The sequence below is a fragment of the Culex quinquefasciatus genome, chromosome 3 (assembly GCF_015732765.1).
Source record: "Culex quinquefasciatus strain JHB chromosome 3, VPISU_Cqui_1.0_pri_paternal, whole genome shotgun sequence".
NCBI lineage: Eukaryota > Metazoa > Arthropoda > Insecta > Diptera > Culicidae > Culex > Culex quinquefasciatus.
The window spans coordinates 140202700-140229360 of NC_051863.1; the positions used below are offsets into that span (position 1 = coordinate 140202700).

The 26661-nt window shown below is 34.4% G+C and overlaps 1 protein-coding gene across 4 annotated transcripts; it reads left to right on the forward strand.

Annotated features, from left to right (window-relative positions):
• On the forward strand, window positions 1-25927 carry LOC6033585 (5-formyltetrahydrofolate cyclo-ligase). 4 transcript variants are annotated; one of them, XM_038263274.1, is made up of 5 exons: window positions 1-143; window positions 12949-13071; window positions 13143-13256; window positions 18501-18645; window positions 25612-25927. In XM_038263274.1, exons 2-5 carry the CDS (start codon window positions 12958-12960, stop codon window positions 25878-25880), a joined length of 642 nt encoding a protein of 213 aa, XP_038119202.1. In that variant the 5' UTR covers window positions 1-143; window positions 12949-12957; the 3' UTR covers window positions 25881-25927. The 4 variants fall into 4 exon arrangements, with proteins under 4 accessions (XP_038119202.1, XP_038119203.1, XP_038119200.1 ...); XM_038263275.1 differs by lacking the exon at window positions 1-143 and adding an exon at window positions 185-206; XM_038263272.1 differs by lacking the exon at window positions 1-143 and adding an exon at window positions 218-305.
• Window positions 25928-26661: the final 734 nt, after the last annotated feature.

Consider the following 26661-nt stretch of genomic DNA (forward strand, 5'->3'; position numbering starts at 1 on the left):
GGGTATTGCAGGCAAAAAGAACACGACGACGCGCAAGCTGTTGATACCGGACGGACTTCAAACACTGGGGCCGCGTCGCCGTTGTGTGCTGGAGATGTGAAGTGCGAGGCCGGCTGCTGCCTTGGAATGTTGCTAAATGAGAAGTGAGGCCAGAAAGTGTGAATGGTGAAAGTGAATCATTGAGGAAGCCTTGGAAGTGACCGAAAGTAATGGTGCCCTTAACTAGAAACCCGAATAGAATTGGCAAGGTGGAGAAGCTCTTAGAATTGTGAAACCTCTGCTTCATTCAAATTGTGTCAACTCAGGTAATGTAGTTGAAAGTGTGTACTTTCAGATGCTTTTTATGGTTTCGCGCTAAAATGTGCCATTTTGAAAACATGGCAGCTTGAACATATTTTCAAAATCACCTAAAAATAGGTATAACTTTTCAATGAATTCTCAAAACATTGTGCTGTCTTCGGCAAAAATGTGTAATTTTATATAATTAACAACTCTTCAGAACTTAGTAGCCCGCTAAAATGCTAATCTCTTGAGTTATCACCAAAAAATGCTTTATTCGACATTTTTTTGCTAAAATGGCGTATATCTCGAACAAATCAAGAGCTAGACATTTGGCATGTTTGACAAACTTTCATGAAATTTGTCTCTTTAAAAGAAAGTTATAGCCAACATACGACGAAAAAATCACAATTTTGAAGTTTATTGACTAAATAAGGTGGTACATTAGCTGAAATTATCTCAGAAATCTTCTTTGTTCAACTCATTTTATTTTTATTTCAAAATGAGCTTTTTTAATTGTTTTTTTGCCCAAAACATTTTGACAAATATGTTCAATTTGATAACAACAATTGATGACAATATTGACAAGCTCTACAATTGTTTAGATGAACTTGATAATGTACGGTAAAATCTAGTACAACTACTAAATAAGAAAAAAGTTTTTACTTTCAAAATTCAGAAATTTATTAAATTAATGGGTCATTCCCCGCCAGCTCACACAGCAGTTGCCCCGACCCTTCTTCCATTTGCGTTAAACTTTGTCCTAAGGGGTAACTTTAGTCTCTGATCACGATTCCGAGATCCGTTTTTCGATATCTCATGACGGAGGGGTGGTTTTTGAATATTCGGAAAAAGACATATTTTTCAATCATTTGAAGCCTGAAACGGTGATTAGATGGAAATTTGGTGTCGTACTCAAAATTCAGAAGAAAACGTATTTTTTATCGAAAAAACACTTTTAAAGTTTTAAAAACTCTGCCGTTTTGCGTTACTCAACTGTACATTTTTTTTTTTGAACATTTCATTTTAAGGGAAATTTAATGTACTTTTCAAATCTACATTTACCCAGAAGGGTCATTTTTCAGTTAAAACAAAATTTTCATTTTAAAATTGCGTGTTTTTCTAACCTTGTGGTGTTATTTTTAAGAGTTTAGGCCGTTGCAAATATTTTTCTAAGTATATGTCACCCTCCCCCCCTTTCAAAATTGGTCCGAAAAATCAGGGAGCAAAAAAATTTTTTTTTAAAAAACTTAAAATTTTTAATGAAATTAGAAGTCAAATCAACTGAAAACAATCTAAAATGCATTTTTCTGCATTGATAATCATATTTAGCATGTTTGGCCTGGATTAATTTTTTTTTTAAATTTTGAATCAGGGTCAATAGGGGCATTTTTTGGTATGATGAACAATAGAGTGGTCCAAATTTTAGGGTGGTTCAGAATTGATTGGATGACGAGATAGCGCTTCGCTGTCTTCAGAAAAATTGTAGGGAACACCATTCTGAGCAACTTTGCTCAAGAGCACAAAGCTCTATCTTCAAACGGGAAGTTTTTAGAGCTATTTTTGTAATTTAGGTTCAGGTGTTCATGAAAAAATGAGTTTTTGAATTTATCAACTCAGGCTTATGTCGTAGCGAGTTGCACAGAAAAAAAAGTTGAATTTTGGAATGTTGAAAATTTGGTAGGTTGAATATTACCTCTTTATTTGTGTAATATTACATAAAAAATGTGTAAAAATGTGAACCTGATGAATATTCTTCAAAAACTGATGAAAATTCATCATTTTCTGGGGTAAAATTTATCATTTATTTTGCCACAAAATCTGTCACCATTTCCTGATGAATATTACCATCATTTTTTTTTCTGTGTGGTGTCTTCTAGACATTTGCAGAGCTAATCAAAACACACATTTATCTTCCAAGAGAGCGAAAATCTGACCTTTTAAACGAAAGTTATAGCCAAAATACGACGAAGAAGACGCCATTTTGAAATGTGAATAACTTGTAAAGGTGGTGAAGTTTGACCTCGCTCTTTAAAGCATCTGAAAGTACACATTCTAGAGTACATTTGCTGAAAATATCTCGAAAGTCTTTTCTGTTTAACTAATTCAATCTCAATTTGAAAATGAGCATTTTTAACTAGTTTTTTGGCCATAACGTTTGATATAATGGACCAAAATTCGTTTTTCAAGAATAAAAATGTTCGTTTTGACATGCTCTAAAACTGTCTAGAAGGGCCCAAAAATACTGTAAAAGAAGAAACAAGTTTTAACTGAAATATTTCAAGAATCAACAGAATAATTAAATTTCGGACCATTGTGCATTGCTGCAAGATATCGACATTTGAATGTTCCTTGGATAAAATTATAGAAAAAATTCTAGACTTTTCAAAACAAATATTCTAGTGCACTTTTCCAAATTTTTTGAAAATTACTTTTTGATTTCAAATCAATTTTGCATAAAAAATAAAGTTACAAAGTTTTCAAAAAATATGATTTTTTGATCAAAAAAAAATGGCGATATTACCAAAAATACCACATAAAAAAAAGATGTTTCGTCATGTACCACGCCATGCAACCTCACCACACCATCGTTATCACGGTGATAATTGGCAACCATGTCCCATTAGGGTGTAATATCAAAATCGATTTTCCAGCACAGCAATTTTCCAGTTCCTTTTGGGGTCCTAAACAACTCCCCAAAGTTTGGGAATGATTGGTTTAGTCCTCGCTTTGCGCAAAGCGGTTCAATTTTCCATATAAATTTGTATGGGAAAAACCATTTTTTTTTATTTTGATACTTATAAAATCCACGTTTCACGTTTCCAACTTTCCCGAAGAGAGTATGGTGCTAGCTTGTCCCTGAAAGAAGCTACAGCGTCCTCAAAACTCGCCTAAAACGTGATTTTCGAGCAAAAAACACGTTTTAGACGAGTTTTGAGGACGCTGTATCTTTTTATAGGAGGAAGATAGCACCATACTCTCTTCGGGAAAGTTGTAGAGCACATTCCAGAGCATCCGAATATGAATCCGGTTTTAGTACAGCGTAAAACGTAGATTTTATAAATATCAAAATCCAAAAAAATGGTTTTTCCCATACAAATTTATATGGAAAATTGAACCGCTTTGCGCAAAGCGAGGACTAAACCAATCATTCCCAAACATTGGGGAGTTGTTTAGGACCCCAAAAGGAACTGAAAAATTGCTGTGCTCGCTAAATTTGGACAACTTTATTTTTTTCCATACAACCATATTACACCCTAATGTCCCATGTTTACACTTCAACTCTGTGCCTTTCAACACTTAAGAGCGAGTTTTTCACCGATGTGAAACAGGTCGTATCGAGGTGCTCCGATTTGGATGAAACTTTCAGGGTTTGTTTGTCTATACATGAGATGAACTCATGTCAAATATGAGCCCTCTACGACAAAGGGAAGTGGGTTAAAACGGGCATTGAAGTTTGAGGTCCAAAACACATGAAAAATCTTAAAATTGCTCGCATTTCCGTAAAACTTCATCAATTTCAACTCTCTTAGATGCATTCGAATGGTCTTTTGAAGCCCTTCAAAATGTGCTATAGACATCCAGAATTGGTTTGACTTTTTCTCATAGCTTTTGCAAATTACTGTTAAAAATGGATTTTTTTAAAACCTTAATAACTTTTTGCAACAGCCTCCAACACCCATACTCCCATAGGTCAAAAGTTAGGGAATTTCATGGACTATAAGCCTACGGTATTAACTTTTTGGCCAATCGCAGTTTTTCTCATAGTTTTTCGATTTTTCTAGAACAAACATTTTACAACGTTAGTTTTTGCCCTGTAGGCTGCCATAGTGACACTTTTTGGTCTCAATTTTGTCATATTCGGAATCCTCAGAAAATTTTACATTAGATTGAGGTGTTGGAATTTTGAATTTGATTGGAAAAAATGCCATTTAGAATTAATTAAAATATTTTTTAACAATTTGTTGGATTGGGGGTAAAACAGCATTTCGCCTACTTGATACAGCATTTGACGTATTGATCATAGGGTAAATAAGATCTATTTCTTTTTTCAAAAATGTTTTATTTAATTATTTTTAAATCAAAATTACAACTCCAATACTTCTAACTTACGTGAAATTGTCTGAGGATTCCGAATATGACAAAATTGAGACCAAAAAGTGTCACTATGGCAGCCTACAGGGCAAAAACTAACGTTGTAAAATGTTTGTTCTAGAAAAATCGAAAAACTATGAGAAAAACTGCGATTGGCCACAAAAAGTTAATACCATAGGCTTATAGTCCATGAAATTCCCTAACTTTTGACCTATGGGAGTATGGGTGTTGGAGGCTGTTGCAAAAAGTTATTAAGGTTTTAAAAAAAATCAATTTTTAACAGTAATTTGCAAAAGCTATGAGAAAAAGTCAAACCAATTCTGGATGTCTATAGCACATTTTGAAGGGCTTCAAAAGACCATTCGAATGCATCTAAGAGAGTTGAAATTGATGAAGTTTTACGGAAATGCGAGCAATTTTAAGATTTTTCATGTGTTTTGGACCTCAAACTTCAATGCCCGTTTTAACCCACTTCCCTTTGTCGTAGAGGGCTCATATTTGACATGAGTTCATCTCATGTATAGACAAACAAACCCTGAAAGTTTCATCCAAATCGGAGCACCTCGATACGACCTCTAGAACAAACCGAGCAGAATCTACAAATACTGCCTCTTAATTACCGTGCGCTGTGCCGCGTTTGTGTGTTTTGGTCGAACAAATGTATTCTTTCACAACCACACTGCCACGATTGATAATAAAGCGACATAACCGTCTATGAAGCCGGACAGCGGCCACAAAACCAGATAGCTCAGACGAAAGTTGTTGCCCAACAGAGTAGCTATACAGTGTCGCGAAGTCTTAGCACGCTCGTAATGTAAGTAAACGTACTACCACCACTATCAAAGTTTAAGCAAATAAATTAGCCACCAATTAAGTATGAATATCTTATATGGGGCGAAATTGAACAAGACGCCGAGCTTATAAACAAACATTCGGATAACATGCATCGTATAGTTGCTACCGTAGTTCTGTGTAAATTGAAAATAATACAAAGATGTTTGAAAAAGAGACAACACATCAAATGAAATTTGACAACATGTCGTACAATTTTAAAAAAGAAGCTTGAATCTATTTTTATACAGTGTTGGGTCAATTTACGTTTAAAATGCAGTTAAACATTAACGGGAACTTTTTACTAAAATTCAAATTTCTCGAAAAGGTTTAAAGTTTTCGCAAAACTAATCCATGTTACATGATTAAGATCGAAACAATCCACCAAATGACCGCACCCGGATTCACGGATTTCGACGGAACCGGTTCCGGAGTGGACAAGTGGCCACCTGGTTATGAATGTGGTCAAAAATAATTCCTTACAAATTTCATGGAATTTATTATGTAACATGATTGGGATCGAAACAATCCACCAAATGACCGCACCCGGATTCACGGAATCCGACGGAACCGGTTCCGGAGTGGACAAGTGGCCATCTGGTCATGAAAATGATCAACATAGACTCTTCACAAAATTTGAGATCAATCGACATAAAAAAATCTCAAAATTAATTTGAGTTAATAAAAATCAAACTTGATTTACTGGCAGCACTGCCATGATGAGCAAAAAAGCGCTCCCGGGCCATGCACTCTCCCTTTAAGAGAGACTTTTTAGACAATTTTTCATTTTTGAAAATAACACGTTTTTCCTGACATCAAATCTGTCCTCATTTTGAGTTGTAATATTACTATGATCTTATCACAACCGTAGACTACACCGCGTCTTTGCGTTAATTGGTTCCTAAAATTAAGCTTAACGGTGCACATCAACCAGAGCTTTTTTCGCCAAGATATTTGTTACAGACATTTTAGTATCTCTAAAATTATGGCAACAATCGATATAATGTTTGATCCATCTCCTAAAGAACTGTCTACATAATTTTTTATATTAAAATTTGACTATTTTTACCATCAGATTGGGTCTATTTGTTGACGATGTTGGAATAAGAAGACAGCAACTTCCTTGGTTGCTGTGCTCCATTAAATTGCTGATATGATTTTTCATGACGATGTAGCGTTTAAAAGAGATTTTTCAATAAATTAATTCTACCTTATAAATCTACCAAGCACAAAAGCATTGCCAGTTATAATCAAGGCTTCACAGAAATAAGATTTAGTTATTATCTAATAATCCTATTATTGATTTCATTGGTAATGCATAACTACCCCTTCCTTAAATCCGCATTCTGCTTGCAATGGAGCATGCATAATTTCTCACAATTTCATACGTACTCGGTGCTCGTGTCTTCAATTATGCATCCATCTATCTCTCTATTCAATGAATGCAATTCAACAGCTGATCACTATCTTTTCAAATAGCGCTAAATCTCACACAAAGGTTATGCTCATGGAGCTTTTTAAAATGTTAGTTCAGTATTGACAATGATGAATCATATTCTCCATTAGAATTCATCAATTTATAAAGAAGCAATTATTTTCCGTTGAACTACAGCAGGGGTTACCAACCCATCTTGGTGTATTTTGCCTTGGTACTTGGTTGCCAAGTCCATCATATTGAAGATCTGGCAACCCTGTCTCAAGTTTTGACCACTTAAGTGATATTTATATACTTTTTTGAAGCCGAATCTAACTTATCTGTCTTGAATTATCCGACCTATATTTTGATAGGTTATCAAAAGACCTTTCAAACAAGTTAAAAATATTGAAGATCTGGCAACCTTGTCTCAGGTTATGGTAATACTCAAGTGATATTTATAAACTTTTGAAACCGCATCTCATTTATTTGTATCGTTGGATAGGTTAACAAAAGACCATCTAAACGAATTAAAAATATTGAAGATCTGGCAACCCTGACTAAAACTATGTAAGTGTAATACATTAGAGTTTATTTGCAAAAGGCTGTCCTCGACAGGATTCTAAGATTTAAGTTATAGAAATCTGTTTAAAAGAGGTTTCACATATATTTGGAAGTTCAATTTAATTCTTGTTTATTTAGGGGTTTGTGAAAAAAAAAGTTTTTAATTATTTTCTGTTCAAAACATAACAAAAAAAACTGCTTTCGAAAGCTACAAACTAGTGACAACAAAAAAACCTTATTTCTCGAACAGTTTCCAAAGCTCTGCATAATTTGTGGCAATCCCAAAGCATGACCTGAATTTATAAGCATTTCATTCCTGGGAAAGCAAGTCCTGAATGTAGATGGAACGGGTTGGCATTGCCTCGGCATGTGCGATGGGATAAACGATATTGCTCACACATCATGGAAAGATAACAATTTGTGATCCTTGACGACCGCAGATATGAGCATATCTTCATGATTCGTGGAGCGAATCGAATGACTTTTGGGTCGTGCAACAATTTGGTTGCGCTGCGGAATGTAATATTGAGTACGGCTTTTTCTGCCATTGACCTGAAGGTTAAAATAATAAAAAAAAGCGAATCTCGATTAAATTCACTTTTGCTTGATTAAATTCTATTGTTGATGTTAGATAAAAATACACTTTTATCGTAGACATCCTCCTTTGCTGCCTGGTAAACATGCCAATATTTTCCTGAAATTGAATTTCCTGCATTCACATACACCCACACACCCAGTACGACAATCCCGGCCAACATTGTAGCGAAGCTAAGGAAGTCGCATCCTTGCATGCCTCCGCGCACCTAAAGATAACATTACATCATCTGAAGGATCTCATTTCCACCCGCTCCTAACCCCACCAGTGTCGACATTCTCCACCGTTCGCCGTCGACAAGAAACCGGAAACTATATTAAATCTACTTTTGCCATCATCCTCGTCGGTCGGTCGGTCGGTCGGTATCGTCGAGATCATCAGATTGGAAACTTTGTCCCGCTCTCTCTCACTTTGCCTTAACAATTTTCACCACCCCCAGTTGAAGAAAACACAATTCAATTGGCTGGGGGTTGTCGTGGTGGGCTTCAGTTAATTTTGTGAGGCCCTTTTTCTCTGTAGGAAGTACGCTATGTTTTTAATTTGATATTTTTTTAGTTTTAATCATATGAAATTTTATATTACGTTTTTAATTATTTAAATATGACTTATCTTAAAGAAAAATTAATGTTTTTATGACGTTCACAGTAAAAAAATTAAAAAGAACAAAAATATGATATTCCCTTTTTTCGTGTAATTTTACCTTAAAATAATATATAAAAAAATGAAATTCTACAGAAACTGAAAACAATTTCACCTGTTCCTGATGTAAATAAACTATGTTTGATCCAGAAATCTTCAAAGAATAAATCTGGTCAAAAAACTGTTAAATTTTCATTATTTTCTGTTAAATTTCTCAATTTAACACACTATATTGTTTCACTATGTAGCATTTTGCACAAAACTTTGCCATTCAACTTAATGCATTAAAGTTTATCATTGAAAAATACCTTTATTAATGGTCTTTTCGAGTTTTAAGATCTAGTATAACATATTTTGGGAAAATGATTTAGGTCGTTTATTTAGCTTGTATTGAATGCATTACCTCAATACTAGAGGCGAAAATAAATTTAAAGCTTTGCTTTTCAATTAAACATTTTAATAAAGAAAAGCTGAATTTAAAAAAAAATATTGGTGGCATTCATAATTCGATTTGAATTAGACTTTAGAATTTATTTTAATGTCGTTAATTTTTTTTTAGATGGTTCTGAAGCAGGGATGCCAGATACACAGATTTGTCTGTGTTTCACAGACATTTGAGCTTGTGTTAGAAATTTTTGGAGGTGCACAGATTTTTTTAAAACTAAAAATAAATTAATATTTTGTAAAAATATCAATCGAAACATATTTCGTTAGTCTTCAAATGCTTAAAAACTTAATTCTAGAGTTTTTTTGAAAAGGTCCTACAAACAAAATTGTAAATTTTTGCTTTTTGGGTGTTTTTAAAACCGCCTTGAGTTAGGGGTATTCAAAAACACCCACAAAGCAAAAAATGAAAATTTGGTTTGTAGGACCTTTTTTAAAAAAAAACTCAAGATTTTTTAATGGATTTCTATTACTGTAAATTTATATATTTGAATTTTAGACAATTGCACAGACATACAGTCATACCTCGGTTTAGCACCGCATATGGGGGATGCAAAACCGAGGCGTGCATAACCGAGGCACAGAGCTTAGGGGATTTTGGCTATATGGGAGACATTGGCTTTGATCGTACGAAAAATCATGCAAACATCAAACAATTATAGTGTTTTGGAATCGGGATGATGTCAGCTATCCATTAAAATTATTATTTCATGAACATTTTCACAAAAATACGTATTTTTCCTGTATTTCAAAAAAGCATTCTTTTTCTCTAAAGAAACCAAAAATATATTGTTATTGCAATATGGGTATCAAATGATCAGGTTTTTTTCATACATTTTGGATGTAATAACAACATTTTTAGAAAATACTCCAAATTTTCACAAAACTACGTCTTTTCGAAAAAATACTCAAAATTTCAATTTTTACTATATGAGTATCAAACGATCGGGATTTTTCATACATTTCGAATGTAATAACAACATTTTTTGAAAATACTAAAAATTTTCACAAAACTACGTATTTTCGAAAAAAAATACTCAAAATTTCCGTTTTTACAAAGTGGGTGTCAAATGATCGGGATTTTTTCATACATTTTGAATGTAATAACAATACTTTTTGAAAATACTCAAAATTGTCACAAAACTACGTATTTTTGTACAACTTTTCAAAATTTCAGTTTTTACAATATAGGTATCAAATAATCGGGATTTTTTCATACATTTCAAAAGTTATTAAAGAAATTAAAATTCTCAAAATTTTAACAGAACTACGTATTTTTGAAAAAAAAATTATATGATTATTTGATACCCACATTGTAAAAACTGAAATTTTTAGAAGATTTTCAAAAGTACGTAGTCTTGTGAAAATTTTGAGTTTTTTTCAAAAAATGTTGTTATTACATTCGAAATGTATGAAAAAACCTGATCATTTGATACCCATATTGCAATAGCAATATATTTTTGGATTTTCTAGAGAAAAAAAATGCATTTTCGAAATACAGGAAAAATACGTATTTTTGTGAAAATTTTCATGAAATATTAATTCTAATGGATAACTGACATCATCCCGATTCCAAAACACTATAATTTTTTGATGTTTGCATGATTTTTTATACGATTAAAGCCAATGTCTCCCATATAGCCAAAAACCCATAAGCTCTGTGCTTCAGTTAAGCACTGGGCCGTGCTTAACCGAGGCAGCTGAACGGTGCAAAACCGGGGCAGTGCAAAACCGAGGCGTGCAAAACCGAGGCATGACTGTACACAGACGTTTAAAAAAAAATCATGGGGCATCCCTGTTCTGAAGATAGTTATTTTAAATTTATTTTTTATTATCTTATGCTTTCCTAAACGTGTTTGTTGTTATTATTACGTTTATTTTAGAGGAGCCTCAAAGAGCCAATTTACTAAAACAAAAAGCAAACGAACCATGGCCAAAAAAGAGCCGTAAATTATTATATTATTCAAGTATTCCCTCAATAAAAATTTGAGCATTTCAAATAGCTTCTTGAACAATTTTACCAAAAAAAAACTACTAAATCGTAGCCCAAGAGACCTCGGAAAAAAAATTCTCCTGTCCCGAAGTATTCGAACGTTAAGGTTTGAGTAGACATCTTGATATAGAAAACGCCAAGACCTTTAGTTTGCAAGCGAATGTTGTCTTTTTTTTCAGTTAGCTTATAACAATCCAATAATAAACAAAAAAAAACACACTTTGCTTTAAAATAGATTTTTCATATTTTTTAAAAGAGCCAATGAGTCGTTCAAAAGAGCCGCTCATTTCAATGAGTGAGCGAAAATGAGCGGCTTTGCCACCTCTAGTTTATTTCCTTTTTATCAAATTTCAGCTGGATTTTTTGTTGCTTTATGCCAATATAATATAGTTCATTCCATAACATCTTTGAAATGTGCTCAAATCGATATATTTATCTTTTTATAGTTTGCAAAAATGTGCTGTGATTGTGTTTCCTAGCCTAGCAATTATTAATTGAACATTATTTCAAAGTTATTTTTTAAGAAACTAAAACTAAAAAAGTTGATTTAACAAAATTTAAAAAATATTTGATAAATTTTATAAATCTGTTGGCTCATTCCAGTTTTTATTCTTAATTTTAAACGAAACCTAGTTAAAATTTAAATTATGGTAGAGGAATTGCACTTATCACACTTTTTCGAGATAAAGAAAAAACACATTTCAATATTTTATTGAACAGATAAAATCAATTTAATTGCATATCTTTAATTCAATAATTTAAAAAAGCAATCAATCAATTGAAATTATTTCATAACTTGTATTTTAGAAATCATTTTAGCCATACAGTATTTGAAAAAAGTTTATTTTTTCATTTTTTAAAAGTTTATCATTTCTCAAAAACCTTTTTTTTCATTCAAATAATTTGAATTGTGATTGAAATAACACATTGTGAAGATTCTCAAAAGTTTGAGTCAGTTTCGCTTTAAATTTCCACAATTTTTTTCCACACTTTCTGAAGAAAATTGGTTACCCAATCTCCAGAGATTCGCTTTCAAAAAGCTCTCCGCTACTCATTTCGTTTCGGGAGGTCGTTTCCGGGGTACGAACTCGCCGAATTTGATTACGGACGAGTTCGAGCCAACTTCCGGAATTTGGCTTCTGGCATTATCCCTGCCAGCCTCTGCCTGCTGCAAAGTTGAGAAAAGTCTAAACAAGCGCCAATAGGTTCGCAGCACGGGCTGGAGTTGGGAAATTTCCACTTTCCTTAAATTGTTGTTGGCTTTGAAAACTCCCTCAAGCGAGGGAAAGCCCGTGATGAAGTGCCGAGTGTTGGCACTTTCGGAGATAATTCAACATGATTTTCATCTGGAAATACTTACCATTTTGTCCTAATTTATGCTGTTAACATTCTTTTCAATACTTGTCTGTTTTATTTTGTCACTCCTACTATTTTCTCGTTCAGAATTTATACTTATGTTGTGCTTGTATCTATGATTTCTTTTTGTGATAATTTTCCTGAAATAAACAAAAAGCAATTTCCACATTCACCAACAGTTTCATAGCTCAACTCAAACCTAAACTTTTGCAGCAGGTGTTTTCTCGAAAATGTTTTCAATTTTCACCCGGTGCAACCCCCAAACAATGCATTGGTGTGCTGCTTTTGCTACACCACAGAAGTGCAAGTGCACCAGATCGGTCCTGCAACTAGTTTCAAACGCCATTAGTGTGCTTCATTTGGCTGGAAATTTCCATTAAAATTCCGGGCTTCCAATTTAAATTTTCGGAATATTTTGCGCTTTTTGCCGTTCACGCTCAAAATTGTGCACCCGTGCACACTTGTTAAAACCACCCACAAAGGAAAGCTTCAAGAGCTCTGTTTTGTGGCGCAAAACAGCAACCCAAAAAATATCATTCAGATTGTTTCCAAACGACGCCATCAACATCGTCGTTTGCAGCAGAAACTCTCTGCGGGACGCCACGACAAGTCATTTCCATCACCCGCTGAGCGCAGGTGAAAATTGACTTTTCCCCTCCGCCCCCCTAATCTGTGGGAAAGCCATATGTTGATACTGCGAGGGCTTTGATTTTTTTTTCTCTAATTTCATATTCACAGCAATCGGAAATGAGCAGACTGCAGAACCCCGCCAAAGTCGCGCTGCGGCACAAAATGAAGGACACCCTCGGAGCGATGAGTGCCACGGTCAGGGCCGAGCAGTCGGAGATAATTACCAGAAAGGTATATCAACAAAATTGGAGTCGTAAATATAAGTGTATTATATTTTTGTATTAACATGTTTTTTTTAACAGATTCAAGAGTTGCCATTTTATAAAAACTGTAAAAGAATAAGCATCTATTTGAGCACTGAACGAGAGGTGAGCACGGTGGAGCTGATGAAGCAAATGTTTGCGGGAAATAAACAGGTAATTTTTTTTTGTTTTCAACTGTAGAGATATCGCAATAAAAGATAACAACTTTTGTAGCTATCTTCATGGATAGAAATCCGGTAACGCTATGTTGTTGAAATTGTTAACATTGAAGTGTTTTCAAAATTGTCAACAATTTTGTTCGATTTCGTTGCAAATGTTATAAAAATCAACAACATTGTTTCCAAAATTGTAAAGAATGTTGATGATTTTGGAAACATTTCAATGTTTACGAATTCAACAACATAGCGTTACCGGATTTGCTTAAAAGATTTCCATTCATGTCATACCACTTTGGACCATTTTTAAAATCAAGAAAACAATTCCCACAAAACATGCACTTCAATTTTCTTTTCCGGACCACTTTTATATGTTTAAAAATCCAAAGTTTTTAATCTTTAGATTGTCCGACTAATTTAAAAAAAATGAGTCAAAATCACGTTATAAAGCATAAATTGCTAATAATAATATTAGGGGCATTGAGGGTTAAAATGTTAACCTGGAATGGTCCATAACATGACGGGTTTCCTAACAAAAGCCATCTTCCGGATCTTCCGGATTGCTGGAAAAAAAATGTTTTTGCTATTCCGTCGTGAAACTACTTACTTTTCCTCTCATTCTTTGGACGATTTTCGATCACCTGTATTTTTATATTTACGGGTTTTGATTGATATTTTTCGGAGATTAAATTAAATCAACGAAAAATATCAATCAAAACCCGTAGACATTTCGTGTCATTCTTGAACGATGAAAAAGCTTACTTTTCTGTACCAAAATTAACAGAATCGAATAGCAACACTTTTCAAAACAAATGCTGAAAAGTTCTGCTTTTCAGAACTTATTTCGAAAAGTATACTTTTCAACATTTTTTTGATTTATAGGCCAATTGTCAAAATACAAACCTCGTTGGATAAAAGTATGACTCGTGCTGAAAAAATCTTCTTTTTGCAGCTTGTTGCATAAACTACTATTTTAGCGCTTTTGAAGTACTTAACTTAACGTTAGGGGAACCCAAGACGAATCGAATGACACCAGCCCGGCTAAAATCGGTCTGGATTCTCGGGATATTGGAGCGACAATTTTCGATTGACAATGAAAATAGTTAGTGAGGAAGGACCGAAAATACAAAAAATCACGAAATTCAAAGCAGGCCAAGTTGGAGAAGAATGACATCAGTAATTTGATGAAAATTTTAGAAAACTGTCCGTGAGTGTGACGAAACACCACTTGTAATTTGTAAATAACGACCGGAGGAATTTTCTTTGTATAGTCTACCAACTTTTTTCTAAATAAGATGAAATTTGATAAACTCTACCTTGAATGCCAATCCCACATCCAGCCCAATAAAACAATATTGGAACTTAAAGTACCATGCGTCTCCAGTAAAATTTACTGGATACTTATTTCTATGGAGAAGCATGGTATTTTAGAATCGATTGATTTACCGTCAGTGAGGGTGAGATTGAGTATTTTTTACGGATTTTACCATTTCTCAGGTAAATCTCAATGAAACTAAATTCTGTTAAAAGGGTTCTAAAAAATCTCGTTCCTAGAACAAATCCTGTCATTTTAGCAGCTGCCTAAAGTTGAGGTAAGTTTATGGCCAAAAATGACTTCTTAAAAAATCAACTTTTTAAAATTGTTGTTGGAATTGATCAAAAAGTACCCAAATGTTTGAAAATCTCTACTTCAAACATTTTAGCATGTCAATACGATTCCCTCGAACAAGAAACACTGTTAAATGACTTGTTTTTACCATATCTTTGTATTTTAGCATCATTTCAGTTTCATTTGACCCAATGTCACCCTCTCTAAGGGTTTTCAAACGATTGCCATTTAAAGTAGAGTCCATCAAATTACACCATATTTTGGGAAAATGTTTGTAAACTATCTAAGAACAATTCTACGATAAAAGATTCTCGATGTTATTTAAATTGTGTTTGATATTAAGAAATTACGAGAGGTGTATCGTTTTCGACCCATAGTCACCCCCACTGACGGTACTGAAATCCGATAACTTGTTGTTCAATAAATCATGTCTCAAAATCCTGTCAATAGATTTTCACCATTGTCTGAGATGAACGTAAAATACCCTCAAAATTCAAATCTGCAAATAAAGATATTATTTGATCAATAAGTGCTTTCAGCTACTCACAGTAAAAAAATGATGCTAATATTACATCTGGGAATGGTGACAGATCCTGTGTCAAAAAAGTGTAATTTTACATGAGTAAATTATGAAACTTTCACCAGTTTCTGTTGAATTTAACATTGTTCAACCAACCACAACCGACGGGATTTAAACCCAGCACTCACACAGAGCGCCTTAGCCCACACGGCTATCAGCCCGATGAAGGGCTGAAATGATAAACACCTACATGAGCTTGACATTTCGGACAAGGAGATTTCCCATCCTGATGGGCTACATATTTCTGGGTGTAATATTACATAAAATTCCATAAAATGATGCAATGGTTTTTACATCGAGGCCTTTTACACGAAGCGGAATTACTTGTATAATTGCTGTGTATGTTTTTAAAATGTCTTAGTAGTTTTCGTTAAAAGTCCAAACTTGCTTTTGCAATGAGGCGAGCTTATGTTGGTTCTTCCGTTCTGAAGATAAGTTTTTTTATCATGTGGTTTTTGCGTCAGAAAAAGCACCTTTTAACCACCTTATTCGTGTTTTGTTTTCTAAAATAACAATTTTTCAACCTTTTTTTATGAAATTGTCTAATAAATAAATTCAAAAATTGGTTTAAGTGCCTGATCTAACATAATAGGGCAGATTACCCTATATTGGGCTCCAATACGTGTAGTCAGTATTGCAAATGAGTGATAAAAAAGCTATCAATAGATTATCTCTGCATTAAAAATATCCGAGAGTATAGCATCGTCACTATAGCTTGTGGGATCTCTTCTTGTGTCTCGTGTTTCCCATCGATGGCATTCTCTCTCAATCACTCCTCGCCTTTTCCTCGACTATGCGCTCTCACCGCTGAGTCTCTCAATATCTCCGAAAACTGCAATGAGTGAACGAGAGATGGCGATTAGGAGCCGACCACGCATGACGCCCCTTCAAACTTAGAGACCCTAAATAGGGAGACTGGTCTAAGCTGGCTAAATCGATCTGGCAACGTATGTTTTGAGCTTGGCAACACTGATAAGTTTTGCTGGGCATAAAGGCAAATGCTCGTTTGGATACGTCAAACTCGTGTCTGTTTGGGTACGTCAAATTCACTTCGACCAGTCTCCCTATTAAGGATCTCTATTCAAACTGCGTTTGCAAAATTGGTTTTGTGGCGGCTTTTGTGGTTAAACGCTGTTGCGGTAGGATGATCGTGGAAGCGAGAATGAGAGAGAAAAGGAAAATGTCAATCGCGAGTGGGTAAACACGAAAACGTGTTCGGCTATGTTCGGCGCTGAGAGTTTTAATGAAGAGAGAAGAGCAGTTGTATTTGAGGCATGAATATTCAGGCGGGATAATTGTAGTTGCTGAGTGCTGATATTTTGATATTTTAACAACCCTGCGTACTACACGAACCTTCTACTTTGAATTTTACTAAACCATGGAAATACTCAAAATTAGTTTTAAACTGATACTTACAATCATTAGGATGCCAAATTCAACACGAGTTTCATACTTTTTTCGACCAGATGAGCCATAAAAAGTTAAAAAATCTTGCAAGCAAAAACCTTCCAACCCGTTGTTATTCTCACTAAATTAATCACGAAAAATCTTGTAAACTTGAAAAAAGCTGGGTAATTCTCTACCAACTCACATGAAATCGGGAAAAAGTTGCCCCGACCCCTCTTCAATTTGCGTGAAACGTTATCCTAAGAGGTAACTTTTGTCCCTGATCACGAATCCGAGGTCCGTTTTTTGAAATCTCGTGACGGAGGGGCGGTACGACCCCTTCCATTTTTGACCATGTGAAGAAAGAGGTGTTTTTCAATAATTTGCAGCCTGAAACGGTGATGAGATAGAAATTTGGTGTCAAAGGGACTTTTATGTAAAATTGTACGCCCGATTTGATGGCGTACTCAGAATTCCGAAAAAAAACATATTTTTCATTGAAAAAAACACTGAAAAAGTTTTAAAAACTCTGCCATTTTCTGTTACTCGACTGTAAAAATGTTTGGAACATATCATTTATGGGAAATTTAATGTACGAATCTACATTGACCCAGAAGGGTCATTTTTTTATTTAGAACAACATTTTTCATTTTAAAATTTCGTGTTTTTTCTAACTTTGCAGGGTTATTTTTTAGAGTATAACAATGTTCTACAAAGTTGTAGAGCAAACAATTATAAAAAATTTGGTATAAAAACATAAGGGGTTTGCTTGGAAACATCACGAGTTATCATGATTTTACGAAAAAAATGTTTTGAAAACCATTTGACATTTAACTAGTTAAAATTCACGCATTTTAAAAATTATCAGGTTTAACTCAAATTAGAATGTTTCATTAAACTTGTCTTCTCAATAAAACATTCTAATTTGAGTTGTACCTGATACATTTTAAAATGCATGAATTTTAACTAGTTAATTGTCATCTAAATTAAATCATTACAATGGCCGGATATGTCTTCAAAATCCATTAAACTTGTGAAATGTTCCCTTCAACAATTTTCCAAGTTCATTGATAAGCTCGCCACGTCTCATTAATCATTTCCTCCCCCAACAGGTGCGAGTGAAAGAAAGCGTCACCGGTTGCTCGTTTAGCATCGTGAAATGATGCATAACCCCAACAAACCTTGAATTCTGACGCGTCCGTCCACCCTACCTTTTGCGTCCTTCAGGATCAACCAGCCATCGTTTTCGATTAAGACATTGCGTGGTGTTACGTGCGAAGCATAATATTGCCACGACACCTTTTCTGATCCCGCCATCCATCTCTCCCGGAGGGGGCGAAATATTGGCGATGAAGTCTAGCGACCTTGGCAATTGGTTGCAGGGTTGGGAAAGGTTAAATTTTTTTTCGTTGGAAATTTATTCGAAACAACAGGTTTAAAAAATACCTTTAAAAAATATGTTTTAGAAGATTGTCTCTAAAGATTGTCAAGTAAAATGAAAATTGTGTATTTATAAAAAAAAATCCATCACTTTCCCACCTAATTGCGTGTACATTTTTCCCCATTTCATCGCAATAACTTCCATTTCTCTGTCTCTGCCCCTGCGGAATGTTTCATTGAGCTAACACGTGCCCACTTTTCTTTCCCGCCCGCCCACCCACGCACAGGTCTTTGTTCCGACGTATGACCGGACCACGATGCGAATGGTCCGGCTCGCCGATATGGCCGATTACGAGGGGCTGCCGAAAACCAGCTGGAATATCAAGCAGCCCGACTTTGGAGACGACACCCGGGAGGATTGTCTAGCAACAGGTTGGTGGAGAGATTTTATTTATTGTGGTAGATTTTCTCGAGGAATCGCTTCCGGAAATTCCGGCATGTTTTACGAGGGAGTCGAAAAAGGCATTTTCACTCGTCCCAAAATTTCTTACATTCGCAAATGAATAGCCAGAAGTTCATAAAAGCTCAACAATGTAACCCGCTTAACTCAAATGCAATCAAAATTCACTCCATTTAAAGAGGTGCCATCATCAAGCCACCATCATCAATCAAGCTCGCGTTCGTTAAGTACACCTACTTAACGAAAATTGCCCCATTATGGGCACGTGCACGCGAAAATGAAGTGAAAATTCCTTCCCGCCAATCGATCGTTTCCAGCTTCCCTTTCTCATAACAAGCAGAAGAAGGAAAAAAAAATCAAAAAATCCTGTCATCTTCGATTCGCGCTTGACACTGACAGAGTGCGCGATTTCCCAGCGTTTGACCTCGACAACGCGGCTCGGTTCTCCGTGATAATGATGATGGGTCGAGATGTGATGATGATGTTTAACAGCTTCTCAACTCTTCTCTTATTTCTTTCTCTCAAAGTCTGCAAGTGGAAAGGAAGTCAATGAGAAAAAATTATGGACCGTGTGAAGCAAAGACCGGAGCGAAGTAAAGAGCTTTCTTTCCAGATTTTGTTTGATGTCTAAAGAAAACGCCTGAGATTTAGGCAACATGAAGCGATCAAGTGGTGTTGTGTTGGAAATTTACTTCGCGGGCGATTACGTTGCTTTGAGAGAGAATTACCCATCTGAAATTTTAATGAGTAATTTTCTTACACTTAGCATAATGATTTCCTTTTGTATTTTTATTTGTGTTAATTTTTTTTATAAAGTTATTTTTATTAGGCCCTTTTGGTACCGGGATTTGGTTGAACCGAGTCCGCTTTTGTAATTATATTTTTATTAAAGCTAAGAGTAATTACACAGGATCTTGTGTGGAAATGTTAGTAGGAGGGTGAGTGTAACTTTGTGTGTACCATTTCTATGACCAAGACAGACATTTTGCATAATTATTTCGGGCCAACTATATTAACAAATCTGTATCTTGAGAACGGATTTTCTTATCAATCTTACCCATTTTTTAAATTTGACTTTTCACACAAAATATTAAATTAAAAATGACCTTATTTTGAATACAATGGATTTAAAAAAAGGCGATTAATGAACTAGTGCGTCCATCTCGAAATTTCCCGGGACAAAATTCACGGGATTTTTCTAAAACTGGGAATTCTCGGATCCCGGGATTTTTTATAATTTGTCTCGGAAATTCCAGAAATTGAAAACAAAAATCCAATTTTGGTCTGAAAAACAGATTTGGTTGTGGAAATAGATGACAAGTTGAATACTTAATAATCGATAAGAATTTTAAAGCATTATTTTTTTTATATACGTTTTACTTGTTGTCGCTTCCTGTTTTTATAGACATATAAAAAAAATCGAGCTCATCTAGTCATGTCATATAAAAATATTTAAAAGAAATATATGTGTAACATACTTATTTAATTTGAATCACATTGGATAAAAAGAATTGTAGTTTATTTAAAATCCTAAGCACAACAATGAACAAAAAAATCTATTTTAAGTTTCTTTGAAGCTATTATTATTATTGAGCTAATTTTATGATTTTAAGCTCGAAAAACATAACAAATATAATGAAACCATAGATTTCATGACTGTTTCAAAAATTTCCCTGGAAATTCAAAACCTGTGAAAATTGTACGCCCTATGTTGAACAAAGTAATTGGTCAAAATACATTTGACAGTGTTTCCAGTTTTTCGAAAAAACATCTTAAATTTTAAAAATCGTGGGAAAAAGAACAAAAAACATGTTATGACATAATTGTTTGATTTTAAAAAACGTTTTATAAGGCCCCAACATACTCAGGTATTGAGGTGGTGTAATGGTGAGTAAAATACTACCAACCAAATTTTGTTTTCAAAAAACTGAAAAGAACAATTGTCAATGAACTTTTATCAAAAGCAAATCCGGCAAATTGTCAAAATATCCTATAAAAATCAAAAAACAAAAAAATAAATAATGCTAGGTGGCTTTTACTTGAAAACGGTGCAAACAAACTATTTGATTGCAAATTTGATGTTACGTCTAATATTAATGTCATGATTTTTCTTCACTTTTTACCCCTTTTTTTTAATATATATTTTTTTTTGAAAAATTGGCAAAATTTCCAAATAAATTTTGACCAACTTATGCCACAGCTCAAATAATTGAATATTGTTTGTGAAAAGTCGAGCTAAAGTAATGTTTAAATTTTTTTCTAAAAGCTCAGTTAAATTTTCTAGAAGTCTTTTGCCAAATTGGTATCTTTGGCATAATCAGGGAATCATTATTCAAGATAGAGATTTTTTAATATTCAGCAATTCCCCAAAAAACCATGATTAAAAAAAAAGTTTTCCGATCGGGTTCAAACATTTTCTGGGGGTTCCTTGACCGAAATAATTAGACCCGTATTTTTTTTTTTTTTTTTTTTTTGCCATTAGGTAAACTACGCCATGTTATGGTGGATCAAAAAGTGATCATGTTCGTTGATTTTTGCAAAAACCACATTTTCAAAAAAAATCATAACTCGTAAGTGTAGAGATTCTATAATCTAGCCTTATATTTGAAAAGGTCGTACGAAAACTTGAAATGCTTTTTTGAAGGTCTCTGGACCAAAAATCCCATGTCTGAAAATAGTTGAATTCGATTCATTGAGAAATTTTACATAACATATCAATATATGGTAAAGTTTTCATACGACCTTTTCAAATGTTTGTCTAGACTTTTTAAATTTGTAACTATTTTTCCTAAAAATCTTTTCTAAAACCATTTCGTTTGACGAAAAAAAAAAACCATTTCGTTTGCGTTGCGACAGCTAAAACCGGTTGAAATAGCGCGGAGTCAAGATTTTTTTAAAAATGTGGTTTTTACAAAAATTGACGAAAATGGCTAGCCCTAACACGGCGTAGGTCATCCTACTGGCCAAACAAAGTCCAATTATTTCCACCAAGGAATCCTAGAAAAAAAATTGAACCCGATCGGAGAAGTTTCTGTGCCAAAAAAGAACCAAATCTTGTAAATTTAATTTAAATTTAAAATAAAAATAAAAAAAAGGTATACAGAGCAGTTCCATGTCAAATGGGGAATCGATTGTACCCAACCCTCTCCGATTTCAATGAAACTTTGTAGACATGTTATCCTAGACATATATAAGCCATTTTTGTGTATATGGAGCCAGATAATGAAATTTGAGAAGGGCGTAAGTGTTTTCAATGTTTTTGTATTTCGTAATTTAAATATTGCTGTATCTCGAAGCCGTTGCATCGTAACAAAGAGTGGTCAAAGACAAACTTGTAGGAAATTTGACGGGCTTTCCGAAAAAAATACACTGAAAGAAAAAAAACACTCAACTTTTATGAGATTTTTTGATTTTTAAGTTTAAAAGTCAAATTTGAAGGTGAGCCCACGATTTTTTTCGCTCAACATTTTTGTGAAAATAGCCTAAGATGTTACAAAAAGACTCACGAAAAATGCAGGATGGAGCAACTCACCTAAAAAAATACAAAAAAACATTTACTGAAACTGTTTTTTTGAAAAGTGCTCTAAACTTCAAAATTTTCAAAAGCTGAATACGAGAATCGATTCTCCAGACAATTTTATATAAAAGTCTCCATATTGACCATTGTCCTAAGTCCAATCCTTGTGAAGTTACAGCGGTTTTAAAAATAAAAATGTTGAAAAAATAGGTTTATTAGTGGTTTTTGACAATTTCTATATGACAGACTTGATTTTTCAGTTTCGAAAATATTTTTACCGAAAAGCTCATCCAATTTCCCATGAGTTTGTCTTTGACCACATTTCAATTGGATGTATGGGCTTACAGATATAAGCTAATTTATTATCGAGGTTACTTTACTACACTGAAAAAATATTATGTTTTCAGTTATGAGCAATGTAATTAGCTTATATCTGTAAGCCCATACATCCAATCGAAATGTGGTCAAAGACAAACTTATGGGAAATTGGACGAGTTTTTCGGTAAAAATATTTTCGAAACTGAAAAATCAAGTCTGTCATATAGCAATTGCCAAAAGCCATCAAAAAACCTATTTTTTCAACATTTTTATTTTTAAAACCGCTGTAACTTCACAAGGATTGGACTTAGGACAATGGTCAATATGGAGACTTTTATGTAAAATTGTCTGGAGAATCGATTCTCGTATTCAGCTTTTGAAAATTTTGACGTTTAGAGCACTTTTCAAAAAAACAGTTTCAGTAAATGTTTTTTTGTATTTTTTTAGGTGAGTTGCTCCATCCTGCATTTTTCGTAAGTCTTTTTGTAACATCTTAGGCTATTTTCACAAAAATTTTGAGCGAAAAAAATCGTGGGCTCACCTTCAAATTTGAATTTTAAACTTAAAAATCAAAAAATCTCATAAAAGTAGAGTTTTTTTTTCTCTCAGAGTTTTTTTTTCGGAAAGCCCGTCAAATTTCCTACAAGTTTGTCTTTGACCACTTTTTGATACGATGCAACGGCTTTGAGATACAGCAATATTTAAATTACAAAATACAAAAATATTGAAAACACTTACGCCCTTCTCAAATGTAATTATCAAGTGTTACTGGCTCCATATACACAAAAATGGCTTGTATATGCCTAGGATAACATGTCTACAAAGTTTCATTGAAATCGGGGAGGTTCGAGAAAAAAGTACCTAAACAATTCCTGTTTTGGGCTGGAATTGCTCTACTACATCGAATAATTTTTCATGATCAACTTTGAAAGTTTTTCTCTCTTTGAAAAAGTTTATCGTAGGGCTGAGCTGTAGGTTAGTCGAGATTAGTCGTCGACTAACAAGTTCTTTAACAAAAAGGTCGCCCTCCTTAAACAATTTGGCGCCCTCAGCAGGGCCCAAGAGAAGCTTTGCATTTTGCAAATTTGCCAGGTTGCCGATTTGTGCTGCGCCTTCTTGAAAAAGATAAAAAAAATGGGTCGAAAAGTACCTCAAAGTTTAAAAATATCCACTTCCAATATTGTAGCATAACAAAACGCCCAAGTAACATTTTTTCCAGGAGTTCTACAAGAGCTCTTCAAGATAGCTACAGCATAGCAGTTTGGACCGCGGTAGGATAAAACTCTCTTCAAGTACTCTTCCAAACTCCTGAAGAAGTTTTGAAGAGAATTTTATCCTACCGCGGTCCAAACTGCTATGCTGTAGCTATCTTGAAGAGCTCTTGTAGAACTCTTGGAAAAAATGTTACTTGGGCGATTCCTTTGAAAAAGTAGCACTGCTGAGTGACTTGATTTGATCCTTTCTTTGTATTTGAGCATTATTTTAGTTTCAATTTTCAAACGATTCATCAAATTCTTAAATTTTTTTGGAAAATGTTGGTAAACTATCTGAGAACAATCCTTCGTTAAATTTTTTCGCTATCATTTAAATTGTTTTTGTTGTTCAGAAGTAATGAGAAGTGTATCGTTTTTTGACCCATTTAAAAATGCTAGATTTTTATTTTAGTTATATTTCATTATGGCAAGATAATTGTAATGCGATGGATTTTAACCGAATCGTTAATATTAAGGAGAACAAGGCTTGCTTTTCAGTTGGTGGTAACATCTACAATAGCATCAGTGCAAAAAGAAAGAAATCCATAGTGTTTTTAGAAGATCCTAATAAACATATGAAACACAATAGTTTATAAGATAAATTCAAAAAATACTTTAGAAAACTGCTTAATTTGAGCGAGTATTTTCCTGTGATTTTGTAAAGTGCAGTATTACGATGTTGTCCCGTCACGCTACATTTTCTTATCAGGTACAATAATGTATATTTTAAATGAAATATTTTCGTATGAAAATTAATTATCTTCCCGAATAGGGGATTCATACTTGTACTGTTACTGTAAAACTGTTGCCGATAATCAAACCACATTGTATGATTAGTGCACGGATCTGGTTAGGACATAGTCGGCTTTCGCGGAGGGTTGTAAAATGATTAAGGACAAGACGGATAAAATATTTCTGTCTTTTTGACCCGAGAAAATTTCCTGTTATTCGGATTTGTCCAGTTTCTCATTGTTAAGGTGTGGTTTAAGAAAAAGATAGCTGTAGTGTTTTTTTGGTAATTTAAAGAAAATAGAGGTGCACAAAATGTTGGAAGCCAAGAATTACCCAACGTAGTTGTTATTTTATATGTAACCAACAAACAAATAACATATTCCAAGGAATTTGGTTCACCTTTCTTGAGTATACATTTTTTCAGTTTTTTACAATTATTTTCTTTACAAAAGATTAATTTATTTGAACTAGGTAAATGGTAACATAACTGCATTAAATTGCAAAATACTTTAATATGTATTTAATGGAAGTGGATCATTTTTAAATTTGAATGAAATTTTGTTGATTCGAACGACTGTTTCATTCTTTCTTTTGAAAAGCAGCAAATCGTCACTGTCGTGCTATCTTGTCGTATGTCGATTGTGGGTCGAATTGAGTTAAGAACGCCATTTTGTGCAGCTAACAATGCCTCACTCTTTGACCTTCACAGATCCCCAAAATTCGATTTAAATCCATATTCAATACAAACCGAAAAAACTCCGTACATTTTTGTCACTTTTCATACATGAAAGAAGTTTCAATCTTTTCGTGCTATCTTGACACAGCCTGAAAATTGTTGTAAGTGCGACAATTGGCCAAAGGGATTTCAGGTCAGAACGCGTTTAACACAGGAACGAGCTCGTCTGCCGTAAACATTTTCAGTTATAACTCGGGACTCTGGCAACCTAATTCAACCAAACTTCAGGACGATGCACAATTTTTGTTTATTCCAGGTCAAACATTGAAACGCATTTTTCTCGAAACGTCAAAAAGCGACGTACGACAAGATAGCACGACAGCGTCGAAATGTACAAATTTATTCAACGTTTTAATTTTCTTCCCCCTATTCTTTCCCACAGCCGGCTTGGACCTGATTATCCTTCCGGGAGTGGCCTTCACCCGGAGCGGACGTCGCCTTGGTCACGGAGGTGGATACTACGACCGTTTCCTGCGCGACTACTTTGCAAAATTTCCCAACCCAGAGGACGCTAAAGACGGCACCGCCAGCGGGACCAAAACCTACCTTGTGGGGGTCGCCTTCCGTGAGCAGCTGCTCCCCGAGGGCCAACTCCCGAGCGACGAGCACGATTTTCCACTAGATTTAATCGTCTGGCCCGGAGATGAATAATTCGAGACGAAGGAGGACGGTTCTTTCTTTTGCTCTGAGTGAAATAAAAGCGATCTTGAAAGACAAGTTGGTATTTATTGAACTGTGTTTGTGTGTGTGTTTTTAAATTTGTTACTCACATTTGCGCTTGTTTCTTCGTAACTAATTAGCAACTACTATGCACAAATAGCACCCCTAATATTTACAAATACTGCACCCGTAGTACTATTATTTTAGTGGCAGTGTTTTTTTTTCTTTACCTGTTTTAAATCGCTTTCGGTTATCTTATGGAACTAAATGACTAAATCACAATACGGTTAGAGCTTAAATCGAACGGTTCATTTGTGAATACCCGGGGAAAAGTTTGCCGACTCGAAATTCCTTCGCGAGTGGGGATTTTCCTATGAGGGGAGAGGGGTGTCTAATGGATTTTCGGGGACGTCATTGATGGGAAGTTTTCTTTTATTATTGTTCTTTTGGCTGTTTCCAGATCCCTACAAACGGTAAGGGAAACCACTTTTCTGATAATATTTTTCTCACTGTCAACAGAACTTAATTCAAGCTGAGATTTCGGAGAATTGTTCACCAGATTGTTTGAATTTTGCAGCGTTAAAGTTTTTGTTTTATTCTTGTGACAGTAATAAAAGTTTAAATTGAGAAGGTTACACAAATTATAGTTGAATATTACTTCAGAGCAATTCCAGCCCAAAACAGTAATTTTTTAGATACTTTTTTCTCGACCCTCTCCGATTTCAATGAAACTTTGTAGACATGTTATCCTACGCTTATATAAGCCATTTTT

Excerpts from the sequence above, each read along its gene's own strand:
- LOC6033585 (XM_038263274.1), top strand. The coding sequence starts at position 12,958 with ATGAGCAGACTGCAGAACCCCGCCAAAGTCGCGCTGCGGCACAAAATG. Across the intron at positions 13,072-13,142 it reads CGGAGATAATTACCAGAAAG|ATTCAAGAGTTGCCATTTTA; the intron begins GTATATCAACAA and ends TTTTTTTAACAG. Across the intron at positions 13,257-18,500 it reads TGTTTGCGGGAAATAAACAG|GTCTTTGTTCCGACGTATGA; the intron begins GTAATTTTTTTT and ends ACCCACGCACAG.